At 49.8% G+C, this 17483-nt stretch overlaps 1 protein-coding gene across 1 annotated transcript in view; it reads left to right on the forward strand.

Moving 5' to 3' along the window:
• The first annotated feature begins 53 nt into the window (after positions 1–53).
• Positions 54–17483, forward strand: part of ALPK1 (alpha kinase 1) — a 35662-nt gene continuing 18232 nt past the window's right edge. Inside the window, exons 1-3 of the mRNA XM_016221119.2 lie at positions 54–171; positions 4321–4473; positions 6700–6854. Of these exons, the coding sequence (XP_016076605.2) occupies positions 4356–4473; positions 6700–6854 (273 nt within the window). The 5' untranslated portion in view covers positions 54–171; positions 4321–4355. The remainder of the gene's footprint in view (positions 172–4320; positions 4474–6699; positions 6855–17483) is intronic.

The following is a 17483-nucleotide window of genomic DNA, read 5'->3' on the forward strand; positions in this document are numbered from 1 at the left end:
ACATCTGTGTGAGAGACACATCAACTGCTTGGCTCCCGCACGCACCCTGACCCAGGAATTGAACCCGTGACCCTTCGGTGTGTTGGCCGACTCTCTACCCACTGAGTCACACTGGCCAGGGCTAGACCTTCCTGATGCTTCTCCACACCTTCAGGCTCAGGATGCCAACAGGTAGGCCGGTGGAGCAGTACAGAGGGGACACCCAGGGGACTGTGGAAAACACTTGGACTTCTCTTCTTTTCCTTGATTCAGCCCCCAACACGGGTACTAACTGTCCAGTGGGAAAGACGCAAACACAAATGCCAAGAGAAACGGAGCTTTGAAAAATGCCCTGATTTGCTTATTTTTAATGACTGATTTGTCAGTCATCTTATAACTCAGCCACTCGCTTAATTCTAGGTCATCCATTAAAAACTACAGCAGGCGTGTGTCAAAACCAAGCCCAGAATGTATGGATCGTGGCCACTTGGCTGTGTGGGAACATAATGTGCCTTAGTGCGAATGACCCTCTCGGGCATCTAGTGTTCTAGAGCTATCTGTTTATATGTTCGATTGCTTTTCCTGGCCTCTTTCTGAGTTTTAAGAAAAAAATATGGGGGGGGGGGGCATTAAAATAGGAAAAAATCCATAGATTATGAAAAGTATCAGGAAACTCCCATTAATCAATTTAGAAATAATGTACAGGTCACAGAGCGTCACAGTTCTGGAGGCAAAAACTGATACATGTTGAAATCGAAAATGATTATTTTATAAATGAAGCTGGCCAAAACTCCCAGCAAGACTGCTGCCTGCAGGAAGGTTTCCTGGGCCCAGACTCAGCTCCACCTCACAGTCTGCACAGATGGTCGGGTTCCAGTGTTTCTCAGGTTACAGTATTTCCTTCCAATTGTCTCTCCTAAATCCTACAGGGAGAGGGGAAATGCTTTAACTTTCAGAAAGTATAAAGAATGTCTTCGGGACATGTTGGGGAGCCACAGGTGCTCATCATTAATTACCCTGAAAATCTCTCCTATGTTAGAAATGACTTCTTGCTTAAAATCTGCTTGCTTATTTTGGACAGTATGCTTTCTCTTCCTTACTTTACTTATTGCTAGAAACACAAAACAGAAGATGTGTTTATGTCTTTTCCTAGAAGATCTCTTCTGTGTTCTCTGTCTCAAATATGGCAACATCATCTGTTCAGTTTTGAGCTATGACGAGGCAGAAATTTGGGACTCATTCTTAAGACCATCATATCCAACTAACATTAATGCTGCATTTACTTCCTAAACAGCTCTCAAATCTGTCCAACTTTCTGTACCTTTAATACTATCACTCTGGTCCAGAGCCCTGCCGTCTCCCACCTGCCGACCCACCTGCCAGCTCTCCCCCCCCCATTGTGCACCACAACCAAAACACAGAGATCTTTTCCAAATGCAAATTTGGTCATGTTCCTACTACTACCAGTACTTTCCATCACTCGTGGGAGAAACACAAAATTATTTACCCTGCATGGAGAGCCCCACACAACCCTGCTAACCTCTCCAGCCTCACCTCATGTCAGCCCCCTCCTTCATCTCTCACTCAGCCAGCCTGGCCTCCTCCCACTCTCTCTGTTTCCTCGGTGTCATGGGTGTTGCCACCACTTCCACTTCGTCAAGCACTGTGCCTCTTTCAGAGCTAAATTCAGACACCACACCCTCAGGGAGGCTCCCTGCCCTGCCCTAGCTTTACCCTCAGGCTCAGGTCAAGTCCTGCTGCCCCGCACAGATGCAGTGTCTTACTTCTCCCAGCACTCAGACAAAACAAGAGACTGATGATCTTGTACATCAGGTATTAGGGTGTCAAGTGAGGGGAAAAAAGCAAGGACATATATTTATTTAGTAATCAACTTCTAAGATTCAAGCCAACATTTTTTTTTTAATATATCTTTATTGATTTCAGAGAGAGGAAAGGAGAGGGAGAGAGAGAGAGAGAAACATCAATGATGAGAGAGCCATTGATCGAGCCCGCAACCCGGGCATGTGCCCTGACCGGGAATTGAACCCCGATCGCCTAGATCCCAGGTCGATGCTCAACCGCTGAGCCACGCCCGGCCGGGTGAGCCAACATTTTTAAGCCACAGTGAAAAGTACGCATAAAAATATTATACTATGGGTTCGCAAAAGAGCCAGGAATTTTTCAGTAAGACAACCTGGTTTATCCAGGTTGCTGCCAACCATGTAATTTCAGACCTGAAAGGATTTCAACAATTGTTTCAACAAAGCCCCTCAAAATGCAGACGCGGAAGTGAACCTCAGCGGTGCCGTAAATGTTGACAGGACGAGGCGGTTGGCAGCAGCCGCCTGAACACTGTCACGTGTTCCTGTTTCACTACTTCTGGGTTCTGCTTTCATCACTACATGCTGCTCTGTTCAAAACATTTACAGAAACAGAGCAATTAAAATTTATTCTGGTTTGCTGGAATAATGGAAGCCGTTTTTTCTACCTTAGAGGATGATCCCACACCCATAAAACTCTGACCCTGCTGCAGCCTTTAGATAACAGGTGACATGCTGCTACTACTATGATAGTGCAGTTTTATCTCTTGGGCATGGGCTGTTCACATTTTCTCTTTACATCTCTCTTTCTATATGAAGCCCTTAAAAATGACCCTAGGGACGTGCGCCCCCTTCCTGCCTTAATTTAGGGGTGGACGAACTCGTCCTTGACTGTGTCCGCCTCAGTCTGCACACTGACCTCCCAGCACAGCCACCGGCTGCCTGCTCCAGGGAGGGCTGATGGCCTCTGGCTCACTCTGCTCCACTAAATGGCTCTTGACCAGGTTCTTTTCATAGAAAGGCAAGTGAATGCCCAGCTCGTACCACAAAACACCGACAAATAAACACTTCAGCCGAAAGGAACTTTGAAAACCATTTAGTCCAACAGCCCAGTCCAGGCAGGAATCCTTTCTGAAACATCCAAGCAGAAGGCAGATGAAATGTACACTTGCCCTAAACGCTTCCAGTGAGCACGCCTCACGGCCTCGCCGCGCGGACGCTCTTTCCAACGGCGGAGCCTTGTCGTCTTGTCTTCAAGAGCTCTGCTTGCTCCTCAGCAACAGACACAGGACTGCTGTAACTGAACAGGCTATGGCATCCTGAACTCTGCGCAGAATGTGTGTTGGGCATGTGTTTTAAAACTCAGAGCAACTGACCTATGCCACCAGGTTAGAATGAAAAAGACAAACTACACAGTTAGCTCACCCTTCATTTTCTGTTCCTGTTAAGTCATAGAATAGAAAAAAGATAGAAAAATTCTTGCTTTTGATTTCAAATTTAAAACCAACTTCTTAAAGTGAGGCCACTGAGTATTAGCAGACAATCTGTCCTAACACCGCACGGTAATCCCACGCTTTAGTATTTCAGTGGTTCCCTCATTGCATGGAGAGCTGGAAGTCAGCAGCTGTATGTCTTTCTTTCTTCCCTTTCAGAGTCTCTTGCTTTCGAAACAAGACTCTACGTGCCCTACAAGGTGTCTAAACCAGACGGCGGCTCCACTCTGTATTCTGCAGAGTCAGAAAGAGAATCACTTCTTTTGTGTTGTTTATGATACATATTCTTTAATGAAGGGAAGACAGACAAAAAGATTTGTTAATCAGATAACTTTTTGGTATTTGTCAAGCATTTTTGTATTGTCAGTAAGTTATTTGTTCTTGAAGTACAGCTCACTACAGTACAGTCATATTGATAGAAGTGTGTCAGCAACATGTGTGTTAAACTGCAGTGGATGGAGACCCGTCCATCCACCTGATAGATCCAGGAAACTGGATTTTCTGAAATAATCATTTCCCTCTTATTTGGGAGTGTGCCTGGCTGGGAAGACCTTTATATGTGGCATCTGTCATTGCCTATCTTGGTGCAAATGCCAGGAAGGATACACATGGGATATACGGCAGTGGGTTCCGAGGGTATGAAATCTGTGTTACCGTGGGCGTTGGTCCAAATTGTAGGACCTTTAGCCGGAAGTTTCCCATAGGCTCTGGAGAGGCAGTCAGGGTGGTGTCCCTGGGACCCACGGCACTGACCCAAAGGGTGCAGAGCCACACAATCAGAGGGTATGGTAACTCCCTCAGGATCCACGTGACTGCACCGATGTCCCTGGGCTAATGGCTACTCCAGGGTCCACCTCTGAGGTGCTGCCCACCTAGACCAGACCCTGCAGTGAGTTCACACAGTCCTCTGATAGAGTCCCCAGGGCTGTACTGCTTCTTCCTGTGTTTGCTTGAGTCTTATAGATAATCTATGCTCAGTGAGTCACCTTGAAGGGCCTCCTTTATTAAGAATCGATGTCTTCTCCTAGGTGTCTGAGTGCCTGGACCCAAGGGCTGCATCCTTATGGAGGACAGTCCCAGAGCTGGAGCTGCAGCTGAGCTCCTGCAGGAGTGCCTGCACCTGCTGCGCCTGCTCCGGGAGGCCCCCGCGCAGGACCAGGGCGAGGACCAGCGGCACAGAGGTGAGGTCCTCCCCTGCCCCGCTTCTCTCCTCCTGCAGATGATGGGGAGATGAGTGGGTCTGGGGTGTGAATGGAGGGGGCTGCGGGAGGGCGGCAGGAAGCCCACTTTGTTGCAGTGAATGGCTGTCAGTTCTCATTTTAGGCTTCAGTAAACAGGAGCCTACAAGAAACAGTTTAGTTCAAGAGCAAAGGCTCCGAGTGGGCCGGTGCCTGTAAATTTCAATTATTAAGATTTCAACTTCTCAATGGTGGCACACACTTTTTTTTACAAACTGGGCTTTTGTGCCACCACATCAGTGTCCGTAGACGTCTATGGTTTCCATCAGGGTCACCCCATCAATGCGCTTCTCATGTTGTAAATTCCCACGCCGTTTGTAAAACAAAGGCGCTCACGCTGACAAATCTGTCCTGCGTTGTTCAAGAATTCAGCTTTCTGCTCATTTCCTCGTTTGCGAGCTGTGTCAGATGAGGGCTTGGGGAGTTTCCGCCACAAGCCGGCGAGGTGCAGCGGTGCTCATTCGTTCCGTAGCCAGTTTTGGGACACAAGCTTCTTCCTCAGGTTCCTTTTAATCAGGATGCATTTTCCTCCACTTCTGTGTGTGTCCCTTTTATGTGCTTTTAACGTTTTTCTTTATGTTTGTAGCAATTTGCTACTCCTTGCAGAAGTAGGGCTCCCACGGAACACACACCCGTACCTCTTTGTTGTTGATGACGTAAAGGTCCTGGGTCGGCTTCCTGCGCGCTTGCAGGCAGGCACAGTTTTACCTGTAGGCACCTGTAGAAGTCCAGTGCTGTGTACTCTGTCCTTTGTGCTCCTTTCAAGATAAGATGCCCTCTGCCCAGTTGTTCCACATCTAGGTTTATGTGTTTTCTTTCCTTACGAGCCAGACACACCATAAGACGGACCCTCCTTTTAGCCAGATGGTGTGACTTGCAGAGGTGAGGAGACCTGATGTTGTCTTCAGGAAGCTGGCAGGCGAGGGAGACAAGCTGTGGTCACAGAGCAGTGGGATGAGCCCTGGGAAGGGCACGGCCTGTGGGTTTGGGGGTGCTCAGGTGGGCACCTCAGTGACACGGGAGGCAGGGCAGGCAGAAGGGAAGTGGCAGTGTTTGCTTCGAATGCTGGTCTGTGGACCTGAGCTGGATCTCAGAGGGGTTGGGAGAGGGCGATCCACACAGGGCGAGCGGGTGCGTAAACCCTTAAAGAACTTGGTGCCGGCCAATGCCGGTCTCCTGGGCTTAGGAAAAACGAGGGTGAACAATGTGGAGGGCACAGGTGGGCAAGACTGGAGGCAGCGGGACAGACAAGAACTACTGATAATGAAGACAGAAAATGGATTTCAGAGCCACAGAACTTGACACCCAGTTAAATTCAGAGAGGAGAAGAGAACAAGAAGTCCAGGCGGACTCCTGGCGTCAGACTTGGGGGCTCGGCGAGTGCTGGGAGCTGTCATGGAAGCGGCGAGCAGGGGAGGCGCGGCCGCGGGCGGCGCGCCCAGGCCGGGTGCCGAGTCTGCGGGCAGCTGCGGGCGGGCGAAGGGCCCGCGCCCAGAGCCCGCAGGTTCCGGGGGCCCGGAGGCGCCGTGGTGCTTGTGCCGCAGAGAGGCCCGCACTCCAGCGGGAGCTGGGCGCCTTCATTCGCAGGATAAACAACTGGAATGGCCTCCAGTCACTTCAGGTCACTTTGAGCATCAAACTTAAGAAAAAACCTTCAGGTTCCAGGGCGTTTGGGCGTTTACCAGGCTTGGGTGGGAGATGGTGGGCTTGTGTGAGTGCGGGGGTTTGGTGGCGTGAAGGGATTGAAGGGACCTGCTCTGCTGAAGCAAGGGCATTTCACAGTGAACTGAGGCCCCCTCAGATTGCGCTCGGGCTTGCGAGGGGCGCGAGGTCCGGAGAGCGCTGTTGTAAGGCTGACTGCGCGGCCCCAGGCGCCACTTGGACTCAGTCCCCTCTCACCTTACAGGGAAAATCACATCTCCCTCGTCCTGTCTGACTCCTCACGCAGTCCCGGCGGCGCTTCGCTTCCTGCTGGACCCCGCCTCGCGCCTGAGCGCCCCCGTTTGCCTGCAGGGCAGGGCCGAGCAGGCGGCGCACCGCAGCTCCTGCTCTGGCAGCCGGGACGGAGCTCAGGCCAGCGCGGGCGTGGGGAGGCGGTGCTGCGCCGAGGCGCTTCATCACAGCCTTTCTCTGAGTGCCATTTCCTTACCTGAACTCTGACCTTTCCAGCTTCATTCCCCGATGAGCTGAGGACCCTCCTCCAGGAGGCAAAGGACATGAAGTGGCCCTTCGTGCCTGAGAAGTGGCAATACAGACACGCCGCGGGCCCCGAGGACAAGACAGACCTGCACGACGTGGTTGGCGCCAGCCTGCAACAGTTGCTGGTAGGAAGACCCGTGCCACCTGCTCCTCTGACCCCAGCCAGGCGTTTAGCCGTAAGTGCTGCAATAGATTGAATTTCTTTGAAGCATAAGACAGCCTGTCCCCTTTCGGTCACCTTAGCCAGGTTGACTAATGGGAGGGAAACAGCTTTCAGAAAAGCATCGTGGGGGGGGGGGCTCTGTTGGGAAACCAGATAAGTGAGGGGAGAAGGGTCTCCAGGGACACCTGTCTCCTGAAACACTCACCCATCTGCTGGCCAGAAAAGCCGTTTTTATTCCCCTGACATGATGCATTTTTGCTTCGAAATACTACCTTCTAAAAGTTGGGTAGCTTAAACATGGGGGGGCAAAGGTAGGTTTATAGTCGTCTATATGGAAAATAATATAATAATTAATAAATAATACGAGAATAAACTCTGTGTTCTGCGTACTCACAACTGTAAACCTGCTTTTGCCCCACCCTGTAAATGAACTCACCACTATTCCATCCCTGTGACTTGCAGTCTGAGCTACTGAGGGCTGGGGTCCTGTCTACACCCCGTCTCCGCACCATTCAGGCTGCTGAGGAAGCGTCGTGTCAAAGCCACTGACAGGCATACTCCTGAGCCCTCTCCCTGGGAATTGACCAGACTGGAGCCTCCATGGAAGGACCAGGACCGGCGGGTCTGGGTTCAGGATTCAGCTCCAGTTCTGAGGGAGCCCCAGAGGCACTGGCTTCCTTTTTGCAAATGTTGTTTCTTACCCACGTTGTCTTAGATGGCTGTCCAGGAAGAGAGGGTATTAGCTTATATGCATTTTTTTCTTACATAAAAATACGTTTGTCTGGAGACCAGGAATTACAAGCCATGACAATATTCCAAACTTTTTATTTCATAGACAGATAAATGTATAGACATTTTCTTTGCCTTCAAAACAAAAATCCAGGAAAGACCCTGATCTACATCACAGCATCTTTGCAGATTTATTAGAAGCAGTAAAGCCCCCACCTTCTCCGCCCCCCAAAAACAGACACACAGACCAACTGGGCTAAGCAGACAGGGGCTGCAGGCGAAGGAAGGGGGTCGGGAAAACGCGGGTGAGCCAGGGTTTGAGTGAGGGTGCTCGTGTTAGCGGCTGTGAGGGCGCAGTCGTAACTATAACTTATATCACTGTGCAGTTTGCAAGGCACATGAGCAAGTGTCCTCTCGTTCAATTCTAAATGCAGCCCTGCAGCAATTATTCCTGTCATCACCCCCCTTTACCAAGAAGGACATTGCCGTGCAGGGCGCTGACCCTGCCCAGGGGACAGGCCGGTCTGTGGTGGTGGTTCTGCCCTTCTCTGTCCCCTCTGGTTCTCCCTGGAGGGACCCCAGGTGAGGAGGTCTGAGGTGGGCTTGCTCTGCAGGAAGCCTGGCCTGGCAGGACGCCTGGCGGCGAGAGACAGGCTCTCTGCTCCCCGACTCCCCCCCCCGGATCAGGCCCGGGCACACGTGGCTCCTACACACTTGAAATGTGGCCAGTAGGACTGAAGAACTGAATTTTCTTTAGTTTTATTTTATTTTTTTCAATTTCTACATAACTAGCCACGTGTGGCCAAGGCGACTAAGTCACTGATAGCGCAGGTTTGAGTAGCGATGGTGAAGTGAGACCTCGCACAGAGGAGCTGCGTCGCTGGAGATGTAGGGAAATTCACTCCTGGGCCCAGTCCAGTCACCAGGCCAAGGGCTCTGGGCGTGAGGGTCTGTCAGCCAGCATCAGACCAGCCCTCAGATGACTTCAGTGCTAGCGTCTGAGAGCCACTGTCCTGATGAGAAGAGTGGGGTGGTGACCAGGGGGACAGGCCAGGAGCCTGAGCAGGGAACTGGACAGAGAGGGGCCAGGTGAAGGGGAAGGGACTTGTGCGAAGGGGGTGGCACCAGTTTCAATAGAAGCCTCTTTCCCATTGGTCGGCGACTGATGGTGGCCGTAGATGCTGGGTGGCCTGTGAGGACTTGACAAGGCTTCCACGGAAGAGAGGGCAGGACCCCTGCTTCGACCTTTGGGCCTAGAAAGTCCTGAATTTCCCACGTGGCCTGAGAGAGGCGGGGCACACAGCGGCACCGCGGGGCTCCTCCTGGGTCCACCCTGAAGTCACCAGCGAGGGTAACATTAGCTGAAAGACTTCAGGTCCCGCTGCCTCTGGGGGCGAGTGTGAGGGGGAGACAAGCGGCTCGTGGCTGTGAGGCTGTTTCAGGTGTCGGTTCACTATTCCTCGCGCTTTCCGTCCCCTTCCTGCCTTGACGTCGCCACTGGGGAATCAGAGGCAGACAGAATGTAAGACGCTTCTGCTCAGCTCCACGCATCAGCCCCCTGGGCTTCTTCAGCCTCCTGAGTGTAACCCGGAGCCTCTGCACTTGGAGCATCATTTTCTTTGACTAAACTCAGTGAGCTGTAGATTACGAAACCACGACTGCTGGCTCTCCCTATGGTGTCAGGGCCCAGCGCACAGTAGGGAGCTACTGCGCTGTCACAGGCGCTGGGAGCCTGGGAGCTCGGGCGCTGGGAGGAACAGGGGACGTTCCTTGACTGTGAGTCTTGTCATGCCGTCAGTTTCAGTATCAGACTTTCCTGAAGCTGAATGTCAGCTTTTAATCATCAATTGTAAGGCTCTGTTCTCACATAAAAAATGTTAGACTGCTGAGTTTTCTCAGTTGTTATCTTTTCTTACAGTTTTTTTAATAAATCTAAGCTTTCTGTAATTTTTTTGCCTTAAATGAATCCTTCCCATAAAATGGTTTTCCTCCATTTTTAAAATTAACATTACACATAGAGTGTAAATACTGTGTTTTTGTGTTAATTCCACAAATAATAGATGAAATGGATGCTTAAGAAAAAAGGCAAGTCATAAACAATTATTTTCCATAGTGTCTGAGTTGGTGAAATTTAGGGTCATTTACAATGTTACTCTCTTAGGCTGAACTTAATCAAGAAAGATTATTTGTGTTCTGTGCTAGATAACAGTGGGTTCGGGCTGCCCGTTACCACTGGAGCCAGTTAAGCAGAGACGGGGCTGACTCGTATGTGAGCGTTTATTCCAATGTTACCGCAATATGGGAGAGCAGGGGTCCATCCACATAAAACCTGCTCTGTCAGCTGCTTACATCAGCTGCTTATGTTGGGTAGAAGGACAAAGATTACATGGGGAAGTAGGAATGACAGGCCTGGGGAAGCAAAGGGCAGGTGCCTCCGGGCCTCCATGGTTTCGGGAACGAGGCCGTTAATCTTTCCATGATGATGGGCAGTTCTCGGAAAAAGAGAATTGACCGCATTCCGGGGTAATTCCCATGTCCCAGGTGTACAACTTCCAGCCAGGTTAGAAAGCGCTTTTTCTTTTTCTTCTTTTATTTTTATTTTTTTAAATTTTTTATAATATGTCTTTATTGATTTCAGAGAGAAGAAGGAAGAGAGAGGTAGAAACATCAATGATGAGTCATTGATCGGCTGCCTCCTGCACGCCTCCTACTGAGGATCGAGCCCACAACCCAGGCATGTGCTCTGACAGGGAATCAAACCGATATCTCCTGGATCCTAGGTCGATGCTCAACCGCTGAGCCACGCAGGCCGGGCAGAAAGTGCTTTTCCTAATTGGAACAGAACAATCACGGTTAACAGAACATGATTAATATTTTTTATAACTATAGCTAACAATCAGGGTCAACAGAGCATGACGAACATCTCTGTCCCAACATGGCCACAGGCAGAAATTTATGGCAGGGGCCACCCACCCTCACAGCCACACAAAACTAGTCTCCCCCAAAAACACCTATGGATGCCCCAGAAACCTGGGAGTTGGGAGATTAATGCAGCTGGAATAGCTGGGCAATGTTTTCTGTATTGTGCCTCTCCCCAGGTAGGTGGGTCCTTTCCGAGACGCTGCTCAAACTGTGGATAACTGCAGCTGCCCTGGGGAGACAAAGCATGCCCCGGGGTCGCAGGCTGGGGGACCTCAAGTCCTGCCTCATGCTAGTTTCTGACTATTCAGGGACGCCCTCCTGTCCAGGGTTACCATCATCTGACTGTCTCCGTGGCCACAGAAATGCCCCTCAGCTTTGAAGCGTTATTTCATCTTCATCGGTGATTTATATCCCAAGGCCTTTGTGCTGTGGGAACGAGGGGGAACCGGTTTTGTTTTCCATGTAATTGTGTATCGCCTGGCACTTTGACCTGTATTATTAGTATTAGTCAGAAAAGGATTTTCTCCCTCTCTTATTTAAAAATAAAATTTCAAGGGAAAGTAAGCTCTCCTTCAGCTCTTTTCACTCAAAACAATGTTTACACTCTGAGAGGGGGAGATGAAAAGCAGGAGTGATTTTTTCAAGTGCGGGAGAAAGGCGTCTCCATTTCTGAACGAACAGTGAGGCTCTTACAAGTATCATTCAGCACAACCTTTGATGGTTTCTCAAAAGTACTGAAGGCATTTAGCTTCTGTGTCAGGCGGTCGCAGGGCCCCGGGACAGGCCCTGCCACAGTGTGATGCCACCTTTGTTTGCAGTAACTTTCACTTTTCTGGAAAAAACAATTTCTAGACAGTGAGAAGAAAATATAAAAGTACAACTTATAAAAGGCTGATACAGGGCGTGCTTGGATTTGCCGGTCTTGCCAGTTAGGGCTGAGCTGCCAGGAAGATGCTGTGACACCTGGAGTGACCACGCCCTGGCAGGGCTCCAGCCAAATCTGCAGAGGGAGGAGGCGGGAGGGAGCCTGAGGTTAGAGTGGCTCCTCCACGGGGCAGTTTTGTGACAGGTGAGCTGAAGAACTGTCCACGGAGAGGAAGCAGGCTCAGAATGAGGGTCTTCCTGCTATTTCTTTTCAGCTTCACAACTGTGGTCCTGGGTAACCTGACAGCCTTCAGCCACAGATATTTGGGGGACTATCTATGCCTCCATGCTGTTATTCCAAGAGAGACCAAAAAAATAAATGCTTAGTTGTTTTCTTATGCTATTTTGGGTGAAAAGTCTGTGGATATATAAAGTTTGATAAATTTAGCTCCCAGAATAATCTTTTCCCTGTATGTCTCTTCAGATCATCTTGGTGCTTTAACTTGTGGATATTTTTATTGTTGAACTATCTAAAATATTAAAGGATCAAGAATTAAAACATAAATAAACATGGGTGAATATAAGAGTTAGTCATTACAAGATTGCAGGGGAATTTTTAAGCATCTCTAGTGTGATTTTAGGAAGTGGTAACTAAAGAAAGAATTTATTAGGAAGCGAGCTGTTGTGTTGAAAAGAGATACGTGGTGTGGGGACCAGCGGAAAGAGCTCAGTTCCCTCCATGAAGAAGCCCTGGGTTAAAATCTGAGAACCATTTATTCCAGGATCCAGCTTTCATATTAATAACAGGATTCAGAAGCAGTGATCAGTGTTGCCTGCACCATGAGTCCCTCAGCAGCTGATTCTCTCGAATGACGTGTCCATCTTCAACTCCGAGCTGCGGGTTTCACCAGCTTAGATCTTTTTCACCAGGATGCAGAAAGCAAAGTGAATGCAAACTGTCTACTCATTCCTTCACTCCGCAAAATTTTATTATCGACATGGACAAGACATGTGATTTGGAACTCTGCATAAATGCAAAGGAAACAGAAGGCCCAGCGCACATCCTGGAAAACTGGCCGCCATGATAGAGACACTTCGTCAAAGTCCTACCTGTTGGGCGGCCTCTCGTTTGTTGACCACGTAACATGTGGCGGGTGTTCCAAACATATTCCTCAGTCCTCACACGTTAGGCCATGTGACTGTCTCAGCCAATAAGATAGGATTAGTAGTGACAGAGTCCAGTCCCAAGCAGCTTTACAAGCCGTTGTGAGTTCAGCAATTGGACGTTTCCTTTGCCTCAGCCTCTCACCCAGAGGGGTGAGAGGCGGAGCAGACTGCAGCCAGAGGGGCGCGTGCGGAGTCTTGGAAGGCTCAGCCTTCAACAATATAGCACAGCCGGCCAGGTGGCTCAGTGGTTTGGAGCATTGTTCTGTACACCAGAAAGCTGCAGGTTCGATTCCCTGTCAGGGCACGTACCTGGGTGGGGGTTTAACCCCGCTCTCTCTGTCTCTCTCAAATCAATAAACATATCCTTGGGTGAGACTTAAAAAAAAGAATATGACAGCGAAGCTTGAAGACTGTGTTGATGCCAGCACCGAGATCATTTCTCACGTTCACACTCCACAGCTCAGTTGTCTGGGATTTTTAAATAAGGTTCTATTAAGACAAGGCTCATCCTTACTGATTAAACATCTATGTCTACTGTGTTTATATGAATGTGATTCTCTTGAATTAGAAAATTGGACAGTGATAAATGGTTCCATTGGTTTCTCCATGTGTGCCCAGCTGTTAAAACTACGACAGGCACAATTCTGCCCCTAATCCCCTCAGTGACAATTATGACTTTAGGACTAAGTAGGAAGACCTTGGGCCCTGGCCTGTGTGGCTCAGTGGCTGAGCATCGCCCTGTACACTGAGAGGTCGCTCGTTCTATTCGGGGTCAGGGCAATGCTCAGATTGCGGGTTCAATCCCCAGTAGAGGAGGCAGCTGATCAATGTTTCTCTCTCTCTCTTCCTGTCCCTCTTCTCTCTCTAAAAAAAATCAATAAAAACATATTTTTTAAAAAGCCATCAGGACGATGGGGTCCGCACGGCTCCCTTGGTATCCTCCATCTGCCACAACTCCCGGAGAAGGTTTTGGTAACAAGGACAGTCTTGGTGAAGCGAAGGCAGTGCAGGTCAAGGTTGAGGGAGCTGACTTGGGAGCACTCTGGGTCTGAGTCCCAGGGCTGTCCCTCATTAGTCCCGTCACTGTGGACAACTTGCCTAAGCTGTGGGTTCCATCTCCTGCCTCTGTGTGGCAGCAATGACTGTACCTGCTTCATGAGTTATTTGAGAATGAAGTGAATGGATCACATGGGATGTTTAGAACAGTGCCTGACACTTAATAAATGGTAGCTGTTGTCATCCTATAAGCTACCTCTCAGAAGGACGTAGCGTAGGGCCAGATGGAATATAGTATAGTTATGCAGTTAGATGGATGGAACATAATATAGTTGTAGTTATAAGGTGAGACAGACAGAAGCTTAGATCAAATAGAGTATTCAGGCCTGTATCTGGATCTCAATACCAGGGCATCAAAAAACAACTGTGACATATTTTCAGAATTACCAGGACAGTATGAAATGTCACTGGACTGAAAATGGAGGGATGGCTGTCACCACCAAATGCTTCTAGGAGTTTGAGTCATTGGATTTGGAGGTTGTGGGCAACCTTAAAGAATGCGTTCAGCGGAGGGTTTGGTGGAGAGCTCCAGATTTAAGAAAGAGCCCGGCTGGCGTGGCTCAGCAGCTGAGCATCGACCTATGAACCAAGAGGTCGCCTGTTTCATTCCCGGTCAAGGCACATGCCCGGGTTGTGGACTCCATCCCCAGTAGGGGGCGTGCAGGAGGCAGTTGATTGATGTTTCTCTCTCATCAATGTTTCTATCCCTCTATCTCTCTCCCTTCCTATCTTTCTAATAATGAATGAAAAAATATTTTTAAAAAAGAGTTGGAGGTGAGGAAGTGAAGTCACCAAGGGTGATGATGGAGTCACAACGGCCTTAGCAACCTCCAGGACAGAGGTCAGGTGTGCCGTTGCACAGCCTAGGGTACTTAGGTGGTTGTCTATTTTGGTGCTGCTCCCTTTTTCTTTAAACACATAGCTGGCATCATTCACAGTAGATCTGGTGGGCCTGAAAGAGTCGTGATGGATGACACAAAGTGCTCTGAGACAGAGAAGATTGCAACCATTTTCCAAAAGTGTGTGAGCTGCATGTTGCCCTGGTGAAGCAAAGGAAGGGCCAGTTAAATGTTAACAGTTCCCGGGCATCACCTGGGGACAGCTCCGTGCTTCTCCTCCTTGCCACACGTCAGCAGGTAGACCCCCCGTCCGGCGCCACGGCTGACGCTTGTTCGCATTTGCGGCTGGCGCATAGCTCTGCAGGAGCCGATCACTTCTCACTTGTTTGTTCTGCTGATTCCTCGCCTTGGGACATCGCACCCTCCCAATTTGCTCTGCAGCCATAATTTCCCTTTCCTCTGCTCCTGGCAACTGCAATGCCAGATGGCTTCTGTTCTGAGTCCCCTCACCCCACCCCCTTGAGATCAGCTGCCATTGTCATTGCTGTGAGCACATCAGGGCTTTGAGCCCATCGCTGGGACACACACTGATGCTAGGAATCGGGAGCGGCGGGCGCTAATGCAGGCAGCCATGAAAACGGCACACTTTTCCTTGCTACTGTTCAGCAAAAGCCCTTAGAAAGGCTCTTTAGCATTTTTTCAATCATTGTGTATTAAAATCTCATTGTGGAGTTTAATTCCTTTACCACCCGACTCAGCCTCCCAGCCCTGAAGTTCCCCTTGTGCCTTAGACTCAATTAGAACCTGAATTTCCCATCCCGAAGGCAGATGTGAAGGGTGTGGTGCATGTCTGTGCACAGCTGCGGGCCTGTCCCTGCAGACGCCCAGCAGGCCCCTCACTGCCGCCATGTACGTCCATTTAAGCCCGACCGCTCAGCGAGACCCAGGGAAGCTAAAGGAATGGCCTTCCTGTTTATTCAAACTTGAGTTACCTGGTGCTGCGTCAACACTAAAGTCTGTTACTGTGACACTATCTAAAAAAATCGTGCTTTCTTTTCTTTTTTAAATCCTCACCCGAGGATATGTTTACTGATTTTAGAGAGAGGAAGGGAGGGAGAGAGAGAAACATAGATCAGCTGCCACTCATACGCGCCCCCCGGGGATCGAACCCACAACCTTTCGTGTACGGGAAGATGCTCCTACCAGCTGAGGCAAGGTCACACTTTCGGGTCCGCTGACGTGACAGCAGGTCAGCCGCAGGCCTAAAAGCCAGAACAGAGAGAACCGGTCAGACTCCACGCCCACAGCACGTCTCCCAGGCTGCCCCGCGGACAGTGAGCTGGGGGGGGGGTTTCTTTGCCTGCCTTTGGGGGCGGGGCTCTCTTTCTGTTAATCTGGCTGTGCAGAACCAGGCCGTGTCCCCCCTGTCGCACACTGGGGCCTCTCTCATTGCTCCAGGCTGCAGTCGGAGGGCTCCTGGCTTCCCTGGGGGACGTTCCCAGGATGCTACTGGATTCTGCTTTGCTGCCGAGGAATTTACTATCCTGTCCTTGGCAGCAAATGAAAGTGGGTGTTAATTTCTCAGAGGGCTGCTGGCCCATGAGAATGAAACCCCCCAAATCTTCATGTCCTGCCCAGCAGGCACCAGTCAGAGAGGGAGAGAAGCCTACGGCCAGAGAGGACAGAGCCTCACGGGCTGACCCCCCTGCGCCCCAGCCTTTGCTGGGCCTGGCCCGAAGGGAGCTGAGCTATGCAGCTGCGGGACGGGCCCTCAGAAGGGCTTCCTTCAGGGTTCCCACAATGCTATTGAAGTGCTTATTTTCCTCCTGAAGAGACACAAACAGATGCAAACTTCTGTAAACACTTTAGAAATGAATTCAGTGAGTTTGGCCTCTCAGCAGTGCTCAATGGCTGACAGAAAAATGTCTAATTAGTGCAAGTGGAAATAATAGGGCCACTTGGACCCCTTCCCTCTCCTCCAAACCTACTTTCCAAGGAGCTCAAAGGGCCTTTGTCCGCCAGGTCACCCTCTCTCAGGCTTTTGTGCTCCGATCTATTAAGAATAGAAGGGGAAACAGATGAGGCCATGTCCTCCGCTCAGAGGCTCGGGAGCTCAGGAGGGATGGAGTGGTGTTTGCAGCCTGTTGACAGGTGCGGGCAGGCAGGGTCCCCACTGGACTCTGCCAAGAGCCACCCACACGTGCAGGCGAGAGGGTGCCTCCACCCTTCCTTCTTGGTTTCCAGTAACCTCATTCCTCAGAATGGGTGAACAGAAGAAAGGTATTTTTAAAAATTGGAAATTCAGACATTTTCTGAAATAAGCCTCATAGATGTCAGATGCTATTATTTCCTTTTTCATCTATTGAAATGCCACCAACATTAACTTAGGAGACTATCTTTGCTCGTTGCTGTTGTGTTACACACAACACTGAGGATGGGAGAACTAACTTTTTCCCTATGTTTTCCCTACTGTTCCCTGCCATTGGTTCAGTACCCACAACAAGCCAGGCTCTGTGCCGAGCATTTGATCTCCATTTCCACTAAGCCTGAAACAGCGTAGCATGTAGAGATGATCCCATTTCACAGATGAAGTCACTGAGACACAGACACTTAGGAAACGTGGGCATTTATCCAAAAGAACTGAAAGCAGGATCTCAAAGCTATTTGCACACCCCATGTTCGTCACGGCACTCGTCACAACAGCCAAGGTGCTGGAGCACCCAAATGTCCATCGGTGGGTGATGGACACAGAACATGGCCCATCCATACAAGGGAATATCGTTCAGCCTAAAAAGGAGGGGTTTCCTATCACAGGCTAGGACATGGATGAACCGTGAGGACATTATGTCCCATGAAATAAGCCAGTCACAAAAAGATAAATACTGTGTAACTTTGATTATATGAGGTACCTAGAATAATCAAATTCATAGAAACAAAAGTAAAATGGTAGTTTTTCAGGGTCTGGAGAGACAGGGAGAGAGGCGTCTCTAACAGGTGTGGCGCTCCGTGTGGCC

Source organism: Miniopterus natalensis, chromosome 4, assembly GCF_054644295.1.
Source record: "Miniopterus natalensis isolate mMinNat1 chromosome 4, mMinNat1.hap1, whole genome shotgun sequence".
Taxonomy (NCBI): domain Eukaryota; kingdom Metazoa; phylum Chordata; class Mammalia; order Chiroptera; family Miniopteridae; genus Miniopterus; species Miniopterus natalensis.